Source organism: Palaemon carinicauda, chromosome 23, assembly GCF_036898095.1.
Source record: "Palaemon carinicauda isolate YSFRI2023 chromosome 23, ASM3689809v2, whole genome shotgun sequence".
NCBI lineage: Eukaryota > Metazoa > Arthropoda > Malacostraca > Decapoda > Palaemonidae > Palaemon > Palaemon carinicauda.
Genome location: NC_090747.1, coordinates 101,818,640 through 101,833,338, shown reverse-complemented (window position 1 = coordinate 101,833,338; position 14,699 = coordinate 101,818,640). Strand labels below are relative to the sequence as shown.

Genomic DNA, 14,699 nt, shown 5'->3' with positions numbered 1-14,699 from the left:
TCTGGTTGAAAGTAGGGTGCGAAACGCATTTTACGCTATGACCATTCAATGTTGTAAGTGTTTTTAACCTTTCACCTTGTAATGGGGACAGTGTCTCTATCAAGAGACTTCCATTTTCCTGGGGTAAAATTTTTGGCTGCCCTCCACATAAAGTAACTATTTCCCTATTAGCTTTAAAAACATTTATACGCTCATTTCTTCCGTTTTCAAATTCCAAGATAAAAAATTTTTCATAATTCACTACTTCATAGTGACCAGGTAATACTTCTACTTTTCTATATCTTTCTGTACTGTCATCATTTTTCACTCTCTCTTTCTTCTCTAGCGTTTTATTATTCACATGACGTGAATAAGGTTCTAACGTTACAATGTTAGAACCCGAGTTGGAGCTGTCTGTACCGAGGTCCATGTTTGTATTTTCCAGGTCGTCAACAGAGGTGTTGGGTTTTTTTGAAAAAGCAAGCCGGGTTATCCACCTCTTATCGGAGGATGTCAGTCCTCCTATCCCATGTGGCCCAACACGAGAAGAGGCTTCAGCGGGGACCAGTCCTCTATTAGAGAGGGGCTGCCTCTCTTAAGGTGGGCGTACACTGGTCAGTGGGGGTAGTTAGCCCCTCCCACCGTCGACTCCAATGCCTGGCGTCACCCATTACCCGCAAATATGGGTGACTTAAGACCGGATCACTGGAGCCCGACTCTTAACAGACTTGGTCTGCACCCAATGGGGTCTGCCAGAGGGTGATGGCGTCTAAATTGGCACAGGTTGAGATGGAATGCAGTCCAACCCACACTCTGCCAAATCCAAAGCAGCATCCAAAGTAAAATCGAACATGCCAAAGTCGTCAACAATATCGAGCCCAAAAGGAAGAGATGGGAGAAAAAAGAAATTATCAAAAGTAAAAGAGAAAGTGCTGACTGATTTAGTTGGATCGACAGCTGGGCACCGAGGTCCAATGGGAAGTAGTTCCCACTGTTCATTAGAGCCCAGCTGCTAATCCCTAAGCCCCCCATCCTCATCAAGGCTTCAGCATCTGGGGGGTCGCCCTTGGAGAAGTAACCACGTCGTCCACTCCTCTCTTCCTCTTCAGGGGGGCCGAGATAGCTGCTAATTTGAGGCCTAGTTCAGAGAAAGCGGGCTTGAAAGCCTGCGCAACTGCTCTGATCAAGGGCCCAAACCAGGGCAGCCGATTGACAGCAGTGCTGTCAGAGACACCCTCTGGAGGGAAGGGGATCGTAAGATCCCTAGGAGTGGAAACTACAACTGGGTCTGCCTAAAAGGAAGAAGCTATAGAAGAAAAGATCCTGGACCTGTCCGGAGATTTTCCTCCCCCCGTTAGGCGCGCTGTCCTGCGCTTACGCGATGAAGATGACCTGACGCGTCGTACTGCTGGATCCTGTGTGGGCACGCGCTGTGGGTCGCGCTGGGCATTGTACTGGGTGTCCCGCTGGGCATCATACTGGGTATCGCGCTAGGCCATTGCCTAGCTCGGGAGGCGATTGCTCGCGCGCGGGCGTGCGTGGGTGAGGGAGCGCGTGGGCGCGCGGCCGAGCGAGGGCACGCGGGCGAGCGATGGCGCGCAGGCGAGCGATGGCGCGTAGGCGAGCGATGGCGCACAGGCGAGCGATGGCGCGTAGGCGAGCGATGGCGCGTAGGCGAGGGGGCGCGTAGGCGAGGGGGCGCGTAGGAGAGTTCGCGCGTGGGCGAACGATGGCGAGCAGAAGGAGCTCGTGGGCGCGCAGGCGACAGAGCGCTTGGGCGCGCGGAAGACAGGGCACGTGGGCGCGCGGGAGACAGGGCGCGTGGGCGCGTAGGTGACGGGGCGCATGGGCGCGTTGGTGTGCGTTCCGGAGACCTCGAATGGAGTGCAGTCACAGGATGTTGAAGGGCCCGTAAGGCCAAAGCCGTAGGGTGCGTGCGTGCAGGGGGAATATCCCTAGCGCGCAGGCGCGCAGAAGGGCGCTCATCAGGAATGCGAAGTTCTGGCAGTGAGCGCGTGGGCGCGCGATGGAGACTGCGGGCGATGGCGCGTAGGCAAGGGATGGCAAGCAGGCAAGGTCTGATGGCGAGTCGGCGATCGTGGAGGAGAGCGCTGGCGAGCAGGAGAGGAAGAAGACTTCTCCTTGGAGCCATGATCCGAAAATCGAGGGTGAGCAGGCGAGCGATGACGAGCAGGAGAGCGCTGGCGAGCAGGAGAGCGCTGGCGAGCAGGAGAGCGCTGACGAGCAGGAGAGCGCTGACGAGCAGGAGAGCGCTGGCGAGCAGGAGAGAGCTGGCGCGCAGGAGATCGCTGACGAGCAGGAGAGCGCTGACGAGCAGGAGACCGAGGGCGTCCATGGCGTGTATCAGGCCGAGGGCGCGCAGAGGTCCGTTGGCGAGCAGGAGATCGTGGGCGTGTAGTCTCTGGAACTGCAGGGCGAACAGGAGATCGTGGATGCGTAGTCTCTGGAACTGCAGGGCAAACAGGAGATTGTGGGCGTGCAGGAGAGCGCTGGCAAGATGAGACAGAAACCAGTGAGCGCTTGCGCGCAGTAGTGCACTGGGGCGCAGTAGTGCGCTGGCGCGCAGGCGAACATTGGCGCACAGGGGAAACCTGGCGCTTAAGGGACTTACACACAATGTGTGAAAGCCCCTTTTGCCCCGAAGGGACCGGTGCCCGTTTGAAAACGGGATGTGTGGGAGCCCACAGCGCGTCAGCAGCCAGGAAAGGTGAAGACAGGTCAGCAGGTCTGGCAGGCGTAGGAGATCGCGAACGATCTGCGGAGAGGTCCAGGTCCAAGGAAGTAGAAGGAACGGTAGCTGAAGGACGAGGTTCCTTTGCGGGGGACTGCGAGAATGAAGATCCAAAGAGGTGCCTCCTAACACCCTTGTGAGGAAAAGGAAGACCTCGGCGACGAAGAGGAAGGCGAGCCTTACGTCGGATGCGTCCTCTGGGAGCAGCAGGCAAACCATCGGCAGTCCTCCGAAGAGGAGTCTCTGTCAGTGAACTCCCCCGGGGGCGAGAATCACCCGCAGGAGAGACCGTTGGACTTAGTTCCTCCCTCGAAGGATGTTCGGAGGGGGGAGCTAAGCCTTCAACTATAACAGGAGCAGGGGTTTGAACACTCTCATTGGAAGCGTCTGCCACAACAGCCTCGACAATAGACAGAGGGTGAACCTCTGCTACCGCCGGTGACTGTTTGACAGCTGCTCCCAACCTGATCATGTCAAACAGGGCTTCCTTGGAGGGCGAACCCTGAAGCCCCAAGGAAGCCCAAAGCTGCAAAAGATCATTATTAACAGGAGAAATAATTAAATCCTCCCCCGGGGGAGGAGGAGGAGCTGCCTCGCTATGGGAGGCAACTCCCTCTCCCAAACCCCGAGATCGGTCAACAACAGTACGGCCTACGCTACCACTCGACGGCCTCTCACGAGAGGCCGACCGAGTGGGAGCTTCGGAGGAGGTTTGGGCTACAGAAGAAGAGTCCTTGGGATTTTCCTTCTTCAACGAAACCTTTGAAGAGGAAATATCCCGTTTGGACTTCTTCTTCGGCGCCGAGAATACCTCTCCCACTGGGAGGTAGGCCACTCCCTACATTCCATACATACGTTATTACTTTCACATTGCTGACCCCTACAATAAGGGCATAAGGTGTGAGGATCCGTCTTGATGGAAGACATGAAGGTCCCGCGGTCAGGTAACCCAGGGCACTTCCGCATTGTAGAGGCCAACTTCACAACACTCTGAGAAAAAGAAAGAAAAAGCAATGATTAATGGCTGTCGTGTAGGCGAGGGTGACAGCAGACAGGTCCGTCTAGCACCCGAGCCGTAAGCACAGTGAGCTTACAACACAGGTGTGTGAGGGGGGAGGGTAACTAGCTACCCTCCCTACCTCCCGCTAACTAGCGGTGGGGTAATAATCCCTCGTTAAATTTTTATGGCTCGTCCTTTCAGCTACGCCGAAAGTAATTACCCACTTTAAATAGCGTGGTTTGTATTCCAGTTACGGAACAAAATAGGTTTTTCCTCATGAGAGGGAGAAACCCCAGACGCAGGTTCCAAAGGTCCTGGCCTAACAAAGCGCAGAGCACTTTGATGTGTCCTATGGACGCAATGGCGAAGGGCAAGGACTGTGAACAGCCTCTATTATTATTATTATTATTACTAGCCAAGCTACAACCCTAGTTGGAAAAGCAAGATGCTATAAGCCCATCATCGTCTTGCTCTGTAAAGTAATGCTCCGAAGAGTTGGAACAAAGCATGGACAAATCCAGTATACATTTCCTAATGCCCTGTAGGGGCGACCAATCGGTGAGGAGGGCCTCAACATGGAAAGGTAAACCTCGGTGCTTCCTGCGAACAAAGATGGCCTCTGCACGCAGGACAAAGAATGTGAGGATCCATCTACGAGGTCGATATGAAAGTGCCGCAAAGGCGCCCTTCCATGCCAGGACAAATCCGCATCGTATGGAAACCTCACGATACGCAAGAACTCCTCAAAAGAGAAAGACAATACATAATTACAATCATTTATTCAAAAGGAATAAGGGTTAACGTGAGAATGACGGTACATCCGCTTTCTACCGAGCCAAAATAAAATGTGGCATCATATCACTGATGTGCATGTGAGAAGGGTGGCTGGTCTCCCAGCGGCAGGCAATTACAGTATACCTACCTAAAAGTTTTAGGGCTAGTTTTCAGCTTACGCTATAATATATATCCATAGTAAAGAGCGAAATCGTTAGTATTGGGTGTTGGAACAAATATGACAAATTCGAAGATAATTTGTATTTTTCCTAACCATAAAAACCTTAGCTATTTACAAAGGGTTTACTTTTAGCGCAGCTGAAATGACGAGCCAATAGTTTTTAACGAGGGTTAATTACCCCCGCGCTAGTTAGCGGGGGGTGGGGAAGGGTAGCTTGCTACCCCTCCCCCCTCCACACACCGGTGACTTGCTTCACTTCACTTAGAGGTAGGACTTGACTTGGGGGTCAGGGATGGCGGGCACATATGTGTAAATAGCTAAGGTTTGTATGGTTAGGAAAAATACAAATTATCTTCGAATTTGTCATTTGTTCCGTAGCCGAAATACAAACCACGCTATTTACAAAGGGTGACTTACCCCTTAGGAAGGGTGGAAAGTCCCCAGCCTTACTGACTTCGGCTTGCCCGGGGGCTTGATCCCTTAGTGAGCAGCACTAGAGAGAGGGAGCCCCTGTACCTCACAGGTTCCTAGCATCGCTAGGAACGAGTGGCCTACATAAGTAGTGTGAGGAGGAGAGTGTGACTCGTCCTATGAAGTTGACCTTGAGACCTTCAGATAGGAATTCTAGGATAGGACGTTCCCCATACCACCTCGTCAGGGTATGGGAGACGCAACAGTATTAAGCTTAATACTAGGAGCACAAAGAAGCATGGGTTACCTGCAGAGGTCGAGGTCAGCTATGCGAGGACCAGGATGCTGCTTCCCCAAGAGAGGGGAGAATGAAGAAAGAAGTAAGGGTCAGACATACTCTTTCATTCACACAGACTAAGACCGGGTAACAACGCCCTCAACCTACTGCTACTTGTCCAAAAAGGAGCCTGAGGTTAGACCAGCTGTTGTGCAGCCACCACAGGGCCGATAGAGAACGTATCGAGGCTCCTGTGGGTCACGTCTTGCAGGTAGTGGGCTGTGAAGGTCGTTTGACACTTCCAGACCCCCGCTTGAAGTACCTGCGTCACAGAGAAGTTTCTCTTGAAGGCCAGGGATGTAGCAATACCCCTGACATCGTGGGCCCGAGGGCGACGTGACGGAGGAGGGTCAGGATTCAGGGCATGGTGGATAACCCTTCGAATCCAAGCAGAGATGGTGTTCCTTGTGACCCTCCTCTTTGTCCTGCCTGTGCTCACAAACAAAGCTCGCACATGAGGACGGACTGCAGCCGTTCTCTTCAAGTAGTACCTCAGACACCTCACTGGGCATAGTAGCAGCTGGTCTGGGTCGTTTGTTACAGAACGGAGACTCGCGATCCTGAAAGAGTCGAACCGAGGATCCGGCACTCCAGGATTCTGAGTCTTGGCCACAAACTCAGGGACGAACCTGAACGTTACCTCCCTCCATCCCCTTGAATGGGCGATGTCGTACGAGAGACCATGAAGTTCACTAACTCGCTTGGCCGAGGCCAAGGCGAGTAGGAAAGCCGTCTTCCAAGACAGGTGGCGATCGGAGGCCTGGCGTAATGGCTCGAAGGGAGGTCTCTTGAGACACCTGAGAACTCGAACCACGTTCCAAGGAGGGGGTCTCACTTCCGACTGGGGGCAGGTAAGCTCATAGCTACGTATGAGTAAAGAGAGTTCTAGCGATGAAGAAATATCCACGCCCTTCAATCTGAAGGCCAAGCTTAAGGCTGAGCGATAGCCTTTCACTGCCGAGACAGAAAGGCGCATTTCTTCTCGCAGATACACAAGGAAGTCCGCTATTGCTGGAATAGTGGCATCGAGTGGAGAGATACCCCTTCCACGACACCAACCACAAAAGACTCTCCACTTCGCTTGGTAGACTCCCTCAGAGGACCTTCGCAGGTGCCGAGACATTCTCTCCGCAACCTGTTGCGAAAAGCCTCTCTCCGCGAGGAGACGCTGGATAGTCTCCAGGCGTGAAACCGAAGCGAGGCTACGGCCCTGTGAGGGGCACCGGAGTGGGGTTGTCTGAGAAGCTCGTGTCGTGGAGGAAGCTCCCTTGGGAGTTCCGTCAGGAGTTGCAGAAGGTCCGGAAACCATTCCGCGTGATGCCATAGCGGAGCTACTAGAGTCATGGAACAGTTGACCGATAGTCTGGTCCTGTTGAGCACCCTTCTCATCAGACAGAATGGTGGGAAGGCGTACACGTCGATGTTGTCCCACCGTTGCTGGAAAGCATCTTGCCAGAGTGCCTTGGGGTCCGGGACTGGTGAGCAGTACAGGGGCAGCTTGAAGTTCAAGGCTGTCGCGAACAAGTCCACCGTCGGGGAACCCCACAAAGTCAGGACTTTGTTGGCTATCTGAGGATCCAAAGACCACTCGGTACTCACTATCTGCGAAGCCCTGCTCAGACTGTCGGCGAGCACATTCCTCTTGCCAGGAATGAAGCGAGCTGATAGTGTTATCGAGTGGGTTTCGGTCCACCTCAGAGTCTCTACTGCAAGATGGGATAGCTGTTGCGAAAAAGTGCCTCCCTGCTTGTTGATATAAGCCACTACCGTGGTGTTGTCGCTCATCACCACCACGGAGTGACCCGCCAGGAACCGTTGGAACTGTTGAAGGGCCAGAAAGACGGCCTTCAATTCTAGCAGGTTGATGTGTAGGCACTTTTCTGATTCTGACCAAAGGCCTCAGGCCCTCTGGTTCAGAACGTGCGCCCCCCACCCTTCTTTTGACGCGTCCGAAAACAGAGTCAATTCCGGGGGAAGGACGAGAAGACTCACTCCCTTTCGCAGGTTCTCGTCGGCCAGCCACCACCGCAAGTCCGTCTGTTCCAGAGACCCCATTGGGATCAGAGTGTCCGGGGAATCGGATCCTTGATTCCACCGGGACTTGAGCCGCCATTGAAGGGATCTCATCCTGAGGTGGCTGTTTGGAACCAGACGGGCCAGGGAGGATAGGTGGCCCAAGAGACGCAACCACGATTGGGCGGGGAGTTCTTTTCGCCTGAGGAAAGGTTCCGCCACCCTCCTCAGCCTTGCTATCCGGTCGTCTGATGGAAAGGCTTTGTGGAGATTGGTGTCTATTAGCATGCCTAGATAAACCAGTCGTTGGGACGGCTGCAGAGAGGACTTCTCGAGGTTTACCACGATCCCCAGATCCTGGCAAAGATCTAGAAGCCTGTCTCGGTGTCGAAGAAGGGTCGACTCCGAGTCTGCTAGGATCAGCCAATCGTCTAGGTAACGAAGGAGACGAATGCCGTTCCTGTGCGCCCAAGTCGAAATCAGGGTGAACACTCTGGTGAACACCTGAGGAGCTGTGGAGAGACCGAAACACAGCACCTTGAACTGGTAGATCTTGTTGTCTAGGCAGAATCTCAGGTACTTCCTGGAAGACGGATGGATGGGATCTGGAAGTACGCATCCTTTAGATCCAGTGTACACATGAAGTCTTGTGGTCTCACCGCAAGTCTGACCGTGTCTGCTGTCTCCATGCTGAACCGGGTTTGTTTGACAAACCTGTTCAGAGCCGAGAGATCGATGACGGGTCTCCAGCCTCCAGTAGCCTTCTTTACAAGAAAGAGTCGACTGAAGAAGCCTGGAGAGCCGTCCACGATCTCCTGGAGAGCACCCTTCTCGAACATGGTCTCGACTTCGGCCTGAAGGGCCCGCCCCTTTGCCGATCCCATGGCATAGGAGCTCAACGACACTGGATTCGCTGTCAGGGGAGGTTGAGATGACGTGAACGGGACGCGATAACCTTGGCCGATCACTGAGATCGTCCAAGCATGGGCCCCGAGATGTTGCCACCTGCGGACGCAACGCTGAAGGCATCCCCCCACAGGTGGACACGCAGGGGGACTGCCACCCCTAGGGCTTGCGGCCGCGGCCGCCACCCCTAGAAGTCTTGCCTCCCCTGGAGGACTTACCGCCCCTCTTGACCTTGGCTGGAAAGGGCTGGGGCTTAGACACCACTTTCTTAGCTGCCGGTGCCTGTTTGGGAGCCTTACGAGGCTGTTGCTGCTGTTGTGGCGGGGCTGGAGGCTTATAGGGCCGAGTTGTAAGGGCCCTGTGGAGGAGGGAGTCCGTGCTGGATTTCCTCCACCTCTCAGCCGTTCGCTCCAAGTCTTGAGGCTCAAACAGGCTCTCCCCCAGGAGGGAGGCATGTCGGAGCCTACACACATCTACGGCGGGGACCTTCGGATGGAATCTCTCGGACACAGCATCGCGACGCTTCAACACCGAGTTGGCCCACAGGGTGGTAACCTGGTGCGCCAAGAACTCGATGGAGCGGGTGCCCGAGAGCAAGAAGGTCTCTAGGGCCTTCCTATTGGTCTCCTTAGACAAGTCCTCAGATCGCAATAAGATGCCCAGAGATCCTAACCAGAAGTCCAGCCACGAAGTGGCCTGCATGGCACACTTAGCGACCTTCTCGTGGTTAAGGATCTCTGCCGCCGAGAACGACACCTGCCGGGCAGAGAGTTTCTCCAAGGGAACTCCCTTCGCCAGCTCCTCCACAGAGTGATGGAGAGGAAGAGCGAGGTTGTGCTCACCCAGGATCTCGAAATACCTCCTCTGCTGAAGGCGAGGAGGAGGGATGAGTTTGTTCCCGGCAGTGGAACGACTGGAGGAGGCAAGAAGTGCGAGCTGAGCATTGGCCCTAGCTCTGGCACTCTTCAGCCCCCGAGACCAGGGCAGAGCTGCACTGGTCTTAGGTGCCTTCCGAACGTCAAACACTTCATCCAGAATCGTGTCTTTGCCTTCACGGGGGGGGATGACTGGATCCGTAAGACTGTTAAGTTGCCTTATCAGGCTTAGGACCTGCCAGAAGGCATGTTCGGACTCTTGCTGTTCTCCTCCCTGCGGGCTGGCAGCTAAGTCTCCTGCCCCAGGAATCTCTTCCTGGGGTGATATGTGGACATTCCCCTGGGTAGTCGTGGGTTCCTGTCGAATCCTTGCAGAGGATTTAGGGATGGTCTTGGAATCCTTGGGTTCCCTCCTAGGAGGGATACAGGATCCCAACAACGAGGTTCGAGGGGCCCCTTCCTCACGAGACGATTCTCCTGCCTGAAGCGAAGTCTCCCCCCCTGGTGCCGAGGGGAAGACTACCGGCCCACTGGACTCACCTGAGGACGGAAAGGCCTCGTCCACGGGAGAAGGAGAGAGTACTCGTGCAGGAGAGGGGACCCTCGAGACCGACCTCTTGGGAACCAACTTCGCCCTGGGGGAAGTCACCACGAAGTCCACTCCTCTCTTTCTCTTCAGCGTAGGAGAGACAGCCGCTGGTTTGTTACCCTGGCCGGCGAGTGCTGGTTTCATAACCCTCACTAACGCCCGTGCCAGCGGACCAAACCAAGTCTGCTGCTCAAAGTACACAGAGTCCGAAATCCTCGCTAAGGTGAAAGGGATCGGGCGATCCTTTGGAGTGGACACGACGGTACCTGCCTGAAAAGAAGGTGGGGAAGAATGCTGTAATGACCTGTCCTCGTCCTGCAATACCAACCTGTGCTTGGATGGAGGTGATCCCGAGTGCCGTCTAGGAGCACGCGTCCCTGCTGCTACCACCGGCTGTGGAATTCGCCGCGAACCCAGGAGAGAGCCGACAAGCAGGTGAGCGTCGGCGAGCAGGAGAGTCTTGGCGAGCAGGAGATCGCTGGCGAGCAGGAGAGCGCTTGTGCGCTGGCCCTGCTCGCGTAAGGGAAGAATCCCTTAGCCCCGAAGGGACCGTTGCCCGTTGGGTGACGAGTTCTCCAGAAGGCGAAGATCCGGTAGGAGATGGTGAGCGGTCTGCAGAGAGGTTCAAGGAGGGCGGAGAAGTCGGTTGAGGCTGACGAGGAGAGTCCCCCCCGGAGGACGAAGACCCAAAAAGGCGCCTCTTAGTCCCCCTGTAAGGGGAAGGGAGGCCCTTGTGGCGTAGAGGGCGGTGAGCCTTACGGCGGAGGCGGCCTCGGGGGAGATCGTCAGGACCATCGGTCCTCCGAAGGGGAGTCTCCTTCAAAACACTTCCCTCAGAAGGAAGCTGGGCAGCAGTCGAGACCGAAGGACTCACTTCCCCCTTCGAAGGATGCACGGAAGGAGGAGGAGAGCCTAGAGCACCATCACCAGCAACAGCACCTGCGTCGGAAGGCCCAGCCACGTCGGAGGCCTCTGTCACCACGACGTCGACAATAGACAGAGGGTCTACCTCCGCTACCACCGGCGACTGTTTAACAGCGGCCCCCAACGAGACAAGGTCAATAAGAGCGACCCTGGAGGGCAAGCCCTTAAGCCCCAGGGACGACCAAATCTGTAACAGATCATCACTGGATAAAGCATTATTATCAATAACCTCCCCCGGAGGAGGAGGGGGAACCGCCTCGCTATGGGAGGCGACGCCCTCTCCCCCCACCGAAGGTAGGGAAACAGAACAAGGCCCTGCGCTCCCACTCGGACGACTCTCCTTAGGAGGCGGACGAGGGGGAGCTTCGGAGGAGGTTTGGGCGGCGGAAGAAGAGTCCCGAGAACCTTCCTCCTTCAAGGCTAACCCCGGAGGAGAACGGTCTCTCTTGGACTTCTTCTTACGCCGATGGCCAAACCTCTCCCACTGGGAGGCAGACCACTCCCTGCACTCACAGCACATGTTATCCTGGTCGCACCGTCGGCCCCGACATTGAGGGCAGAGGGTGTGAGGATCCGTAATCACGTCCGACATGAAAGTCCCACAAGGACGGCCGGCAACTCCAGGGCATGTCCGCATATTAAATAAAAGAAAATAACTGAAGGTCAACTTCCAACCAATCACACAAGCTGAAAAGAAAAAGAAGAAAATTAAAGGCTGTCACGAAGGCGATGAACAGACACGTCTGATCACCGCCGAGCCAAAAGTGAAGTGAAGCAAGTCACCGGTGTGTGGAGGGGGGAGGGGTAGCAAGCTACCCTTCCCCACCCCCCGCTAACTAGCGCGGGGGTAATTAACCCTCGTTAAAAACTATTGGCTCGTCATTTCAGCTGCGCTAAAAGTAAACCCTTTGTAAATAGCGTGGTTTGTATTTCGGTTACGGAACAAATACCTTGTACAGTACTATACTCAATTTTTTTTTAATGAGGCGCATTTGCACTTACTCGCAGCGGTGTCCTTTCAGCTCAGAAAAGTTTCCTGTCATCTGATTGGTTAGAATTATATTGTCCAACCAATCAGCGATCAGGAATCTTTTCCGAGCTAAAAGGGCACCCCTGCGAGTCGGTGCAAATCTGCCTCACTGAAAAGAATTGACTATCGATAAGCATTTGATAACTTACTTCAGGTTCTGATACATGCTAGAATGGACAGGAAGCCCAAATTTGTCAACACCAACTTCATCAGATAACCTCCATGTTCCTCCTAGTTCAGCTGACTGTTCCCAAACCACAGGTGTCAAACCAGCAGCAAGAGCGTGACGAGCGGCGCACAAACCACTGGCCCCTGCTCCAATTATGCCAATAACCTTCATGTTCCTATAAAGTCAAAGCAAATTGTTATTGTATTTAATATTTCATTCAAATAATCTAACTCCTCACATATAAATGTGAAACTTGATAAACCTTCTACAAACTCATAAATCCTTAATCTTTGAAAGCCACTAGACGTATTTTAGGTTGGGATAGTTCTACTCCCTTCGGTGCCATTGGAATTATTTTACATCTAGTTACTACGTTTTTTTTTCTTTTATTATTTATGAGTATGAAAACTTTACAAAACATGTAACATTATATATCATAAAAAAAGGAAATTTAATCATCCATGTTATAAAAAATATTGTAATGTCTATCTCTTATTGTTTTTTAGCTAAGATGAGTTGAGTAAAATGTCCCAAAAAAGGTCATGGGGCTTAAGTGCCAAATTTTTCAGTGAGGGGTTGATGCTCAAAAAGTTAATCAATTCAAATATATAGATAAAACTCCCTTGTTAAAATAAACTAACCTACTACACAAAAAAGCTTAATAATTTCACTGACTTTCGGGACTTATAAATCTTCCAAATTTCTCTTTGGGTCACATAAGTAAAATCTGAAAGCTTACAAAGAAAATTATATTACATGGAATAACAACCACAACCAATATTTCCACAACTTTAAAAACTGGCTACAAGTTAATGTAATAGATCGTACAACTACTCATTCCTCAGTGTAGGTAACACTGAGGCTTCCTATGGTGTGCCTTCTGCATGATACCACAGGCAGTGATAAAATTCTTTGTTGCATTTTGTTACAGTTTCATTGCTCTACATCTTATTATTTTGGTTTATTCATTTTGGTTTCCTCTAACATAACCATCTAAGTGCTTCAAAAATTTCTTACTCCAATCTTTTACCATAGCTTTAAAACATTGTGCAGGGCAGCTAACCATCACAAAAAATTAAGTTCGGAGGTTTTATAAACTAATATGTAATATTGTAATGAGCAAAGACAAGAAAGAGTACTCTATTTCTAAATGCAATTGTAGTGGAATATGGCAACTAGCCTATATGCAGTACTTGTACCAGTATTTAGGCTACTCTTTAAACTGTGCAATTACTCTTATGGAAGTTACAAAATAATGATTCTTTAAAAAGCTTCTGGGTATGGAAATTCTAATAAACAAAAAGCAAAAACTCAGCTCAGAGCCAATAAAAAGAAATTTTTTTCAAAGTAATTTGTATTTTTTCTAACTATATAAACATGAGTCCTTTACATAAGAGAACGATAACACCGAAGATGGGAATACGGCAATTAAAAACTTATAACTACCGGTTGGTAACGGGGCGGCAACCTTCCCTCCCCACTGGCACACTGACAACTCACTTAGATAGTAGCTGGGACTTTCAAGGGGGTTTGTGCTGTCAGGAAAATACAGTATGAGCAAAGGTGGGAGGAAGGCCCCTTTCAAACTAGATGGAAAACTTAACCTGGTATACAGCGCTTAGAACTCACACATCTGGGATGCTGAAAGAGTTAAGGATCCTACCACAACATGTATCAGTGGTTTAGTACTGTAATGCCAGCAGGTCCACGCCCCTGCTTCAAGGGTTGTTCTAAGCCTAATAACTCTGGGTCGTAGACCTGGTATATATGACTGATGTTTCTGCTTGAATCATGTCGTATGCCTGGCTTCGTAACACTCCCCATTGTATGGAGAGTGAGAAAAAGACTTCCGTACCCGCATACAAAACAGCCAAAAGCTGAATGGGCCCTACATGCATCGAAATCAAGTTACGCTAACAAGGTCTTTGAAGCTGTACATAACAATTGGGGAGGGCTGAAGGGGGAAAGAAAAGGCCGGTCAATCTTTCCTTTCGTTCCAGAATCACACACAATGCATGCCCTTGATCCAATACTAAAGGTCCTGTGAAAGTAGCCAAGGTAGCTATACCACTCACAGTGCAACTACAACAGGCCCTAAAAGATTAAAGAACTGTGGGTCACATCCTGCAGGTAACGGGCTGTAAACGTCATTTGATGTCTCCTCAATACCAGCACCACATAGACCTTCTATAATGACCTCCCTCAGCCTTAAACAAAATGATCTTGTTCCCCCTACCTTTACTTCCAGTGTTGACAAAAAGCATTGCAGGTGTAGTCTTCAGAAATAAGAGTAACCCAGTTAACCATTAATTGTTTCCTCCCATTCCGGTTTCTGACCCGCAATACTGTACCATGTACTAAGGAGGAGAGGAATTGTCTTCATATCCTAAAATTGGAGGAGACTATTCTGAGGGCATACTCTGTCCATAGTCCAACTAATAATCAGTCCAGGGTTGACCTACAGGCACAGCACACTTTGGTCACATACCTAAAATGTAGACCATCTTTTGAAGAAAAAAGTCCCATCCGTACTACACTCATGAGGATTGCTCTACCATTGATGCGCCACCTCAATTATTAAAGGCATGATTCCATAGCCAGGGATAGATCTCTATTATTGGTCCCAAACAGGAAGCTTTATTTCGTAAATGGAACATGTTTAGCAACAGCCTTGTCCTATCTGGCTCTCAACTGTCTTCTTAACGGGACAGCAACAGCTGGTACCCAAACTAAATGGATACAGTACCACGAGAGATGTC

At 51.7% G+C, this 14,699-nt stretch overlaps 1 protein-coding gene across 3 annotated transcripts in view; it reads right to left on the bottom strand.

The window, feature by feature from the left end:
- Positions 1-14,699, bottom strand: part of LOC137617309 (uncharacterized) — a 95,922-nt gene that overhangs the window by 69,904 nt on the left and 11,319 nt on the right. For all 3 annotated transcript variants that reach the window (XM_068347320.1, XM_068347318.1, XM_068347319.1), the window contains exon 2: positions 11,921-12,115. In XM_068347320.1, the coding sequence (XP_068203421.1) occupies positions 11,921-12,111 (191 nt within the window). In that variant the 5' untranslated portion in view covers positions 12,112-12,115. The remainder of the gene's footprint in view (positions 1-11,920; positions 12,116-14,699) is intronic.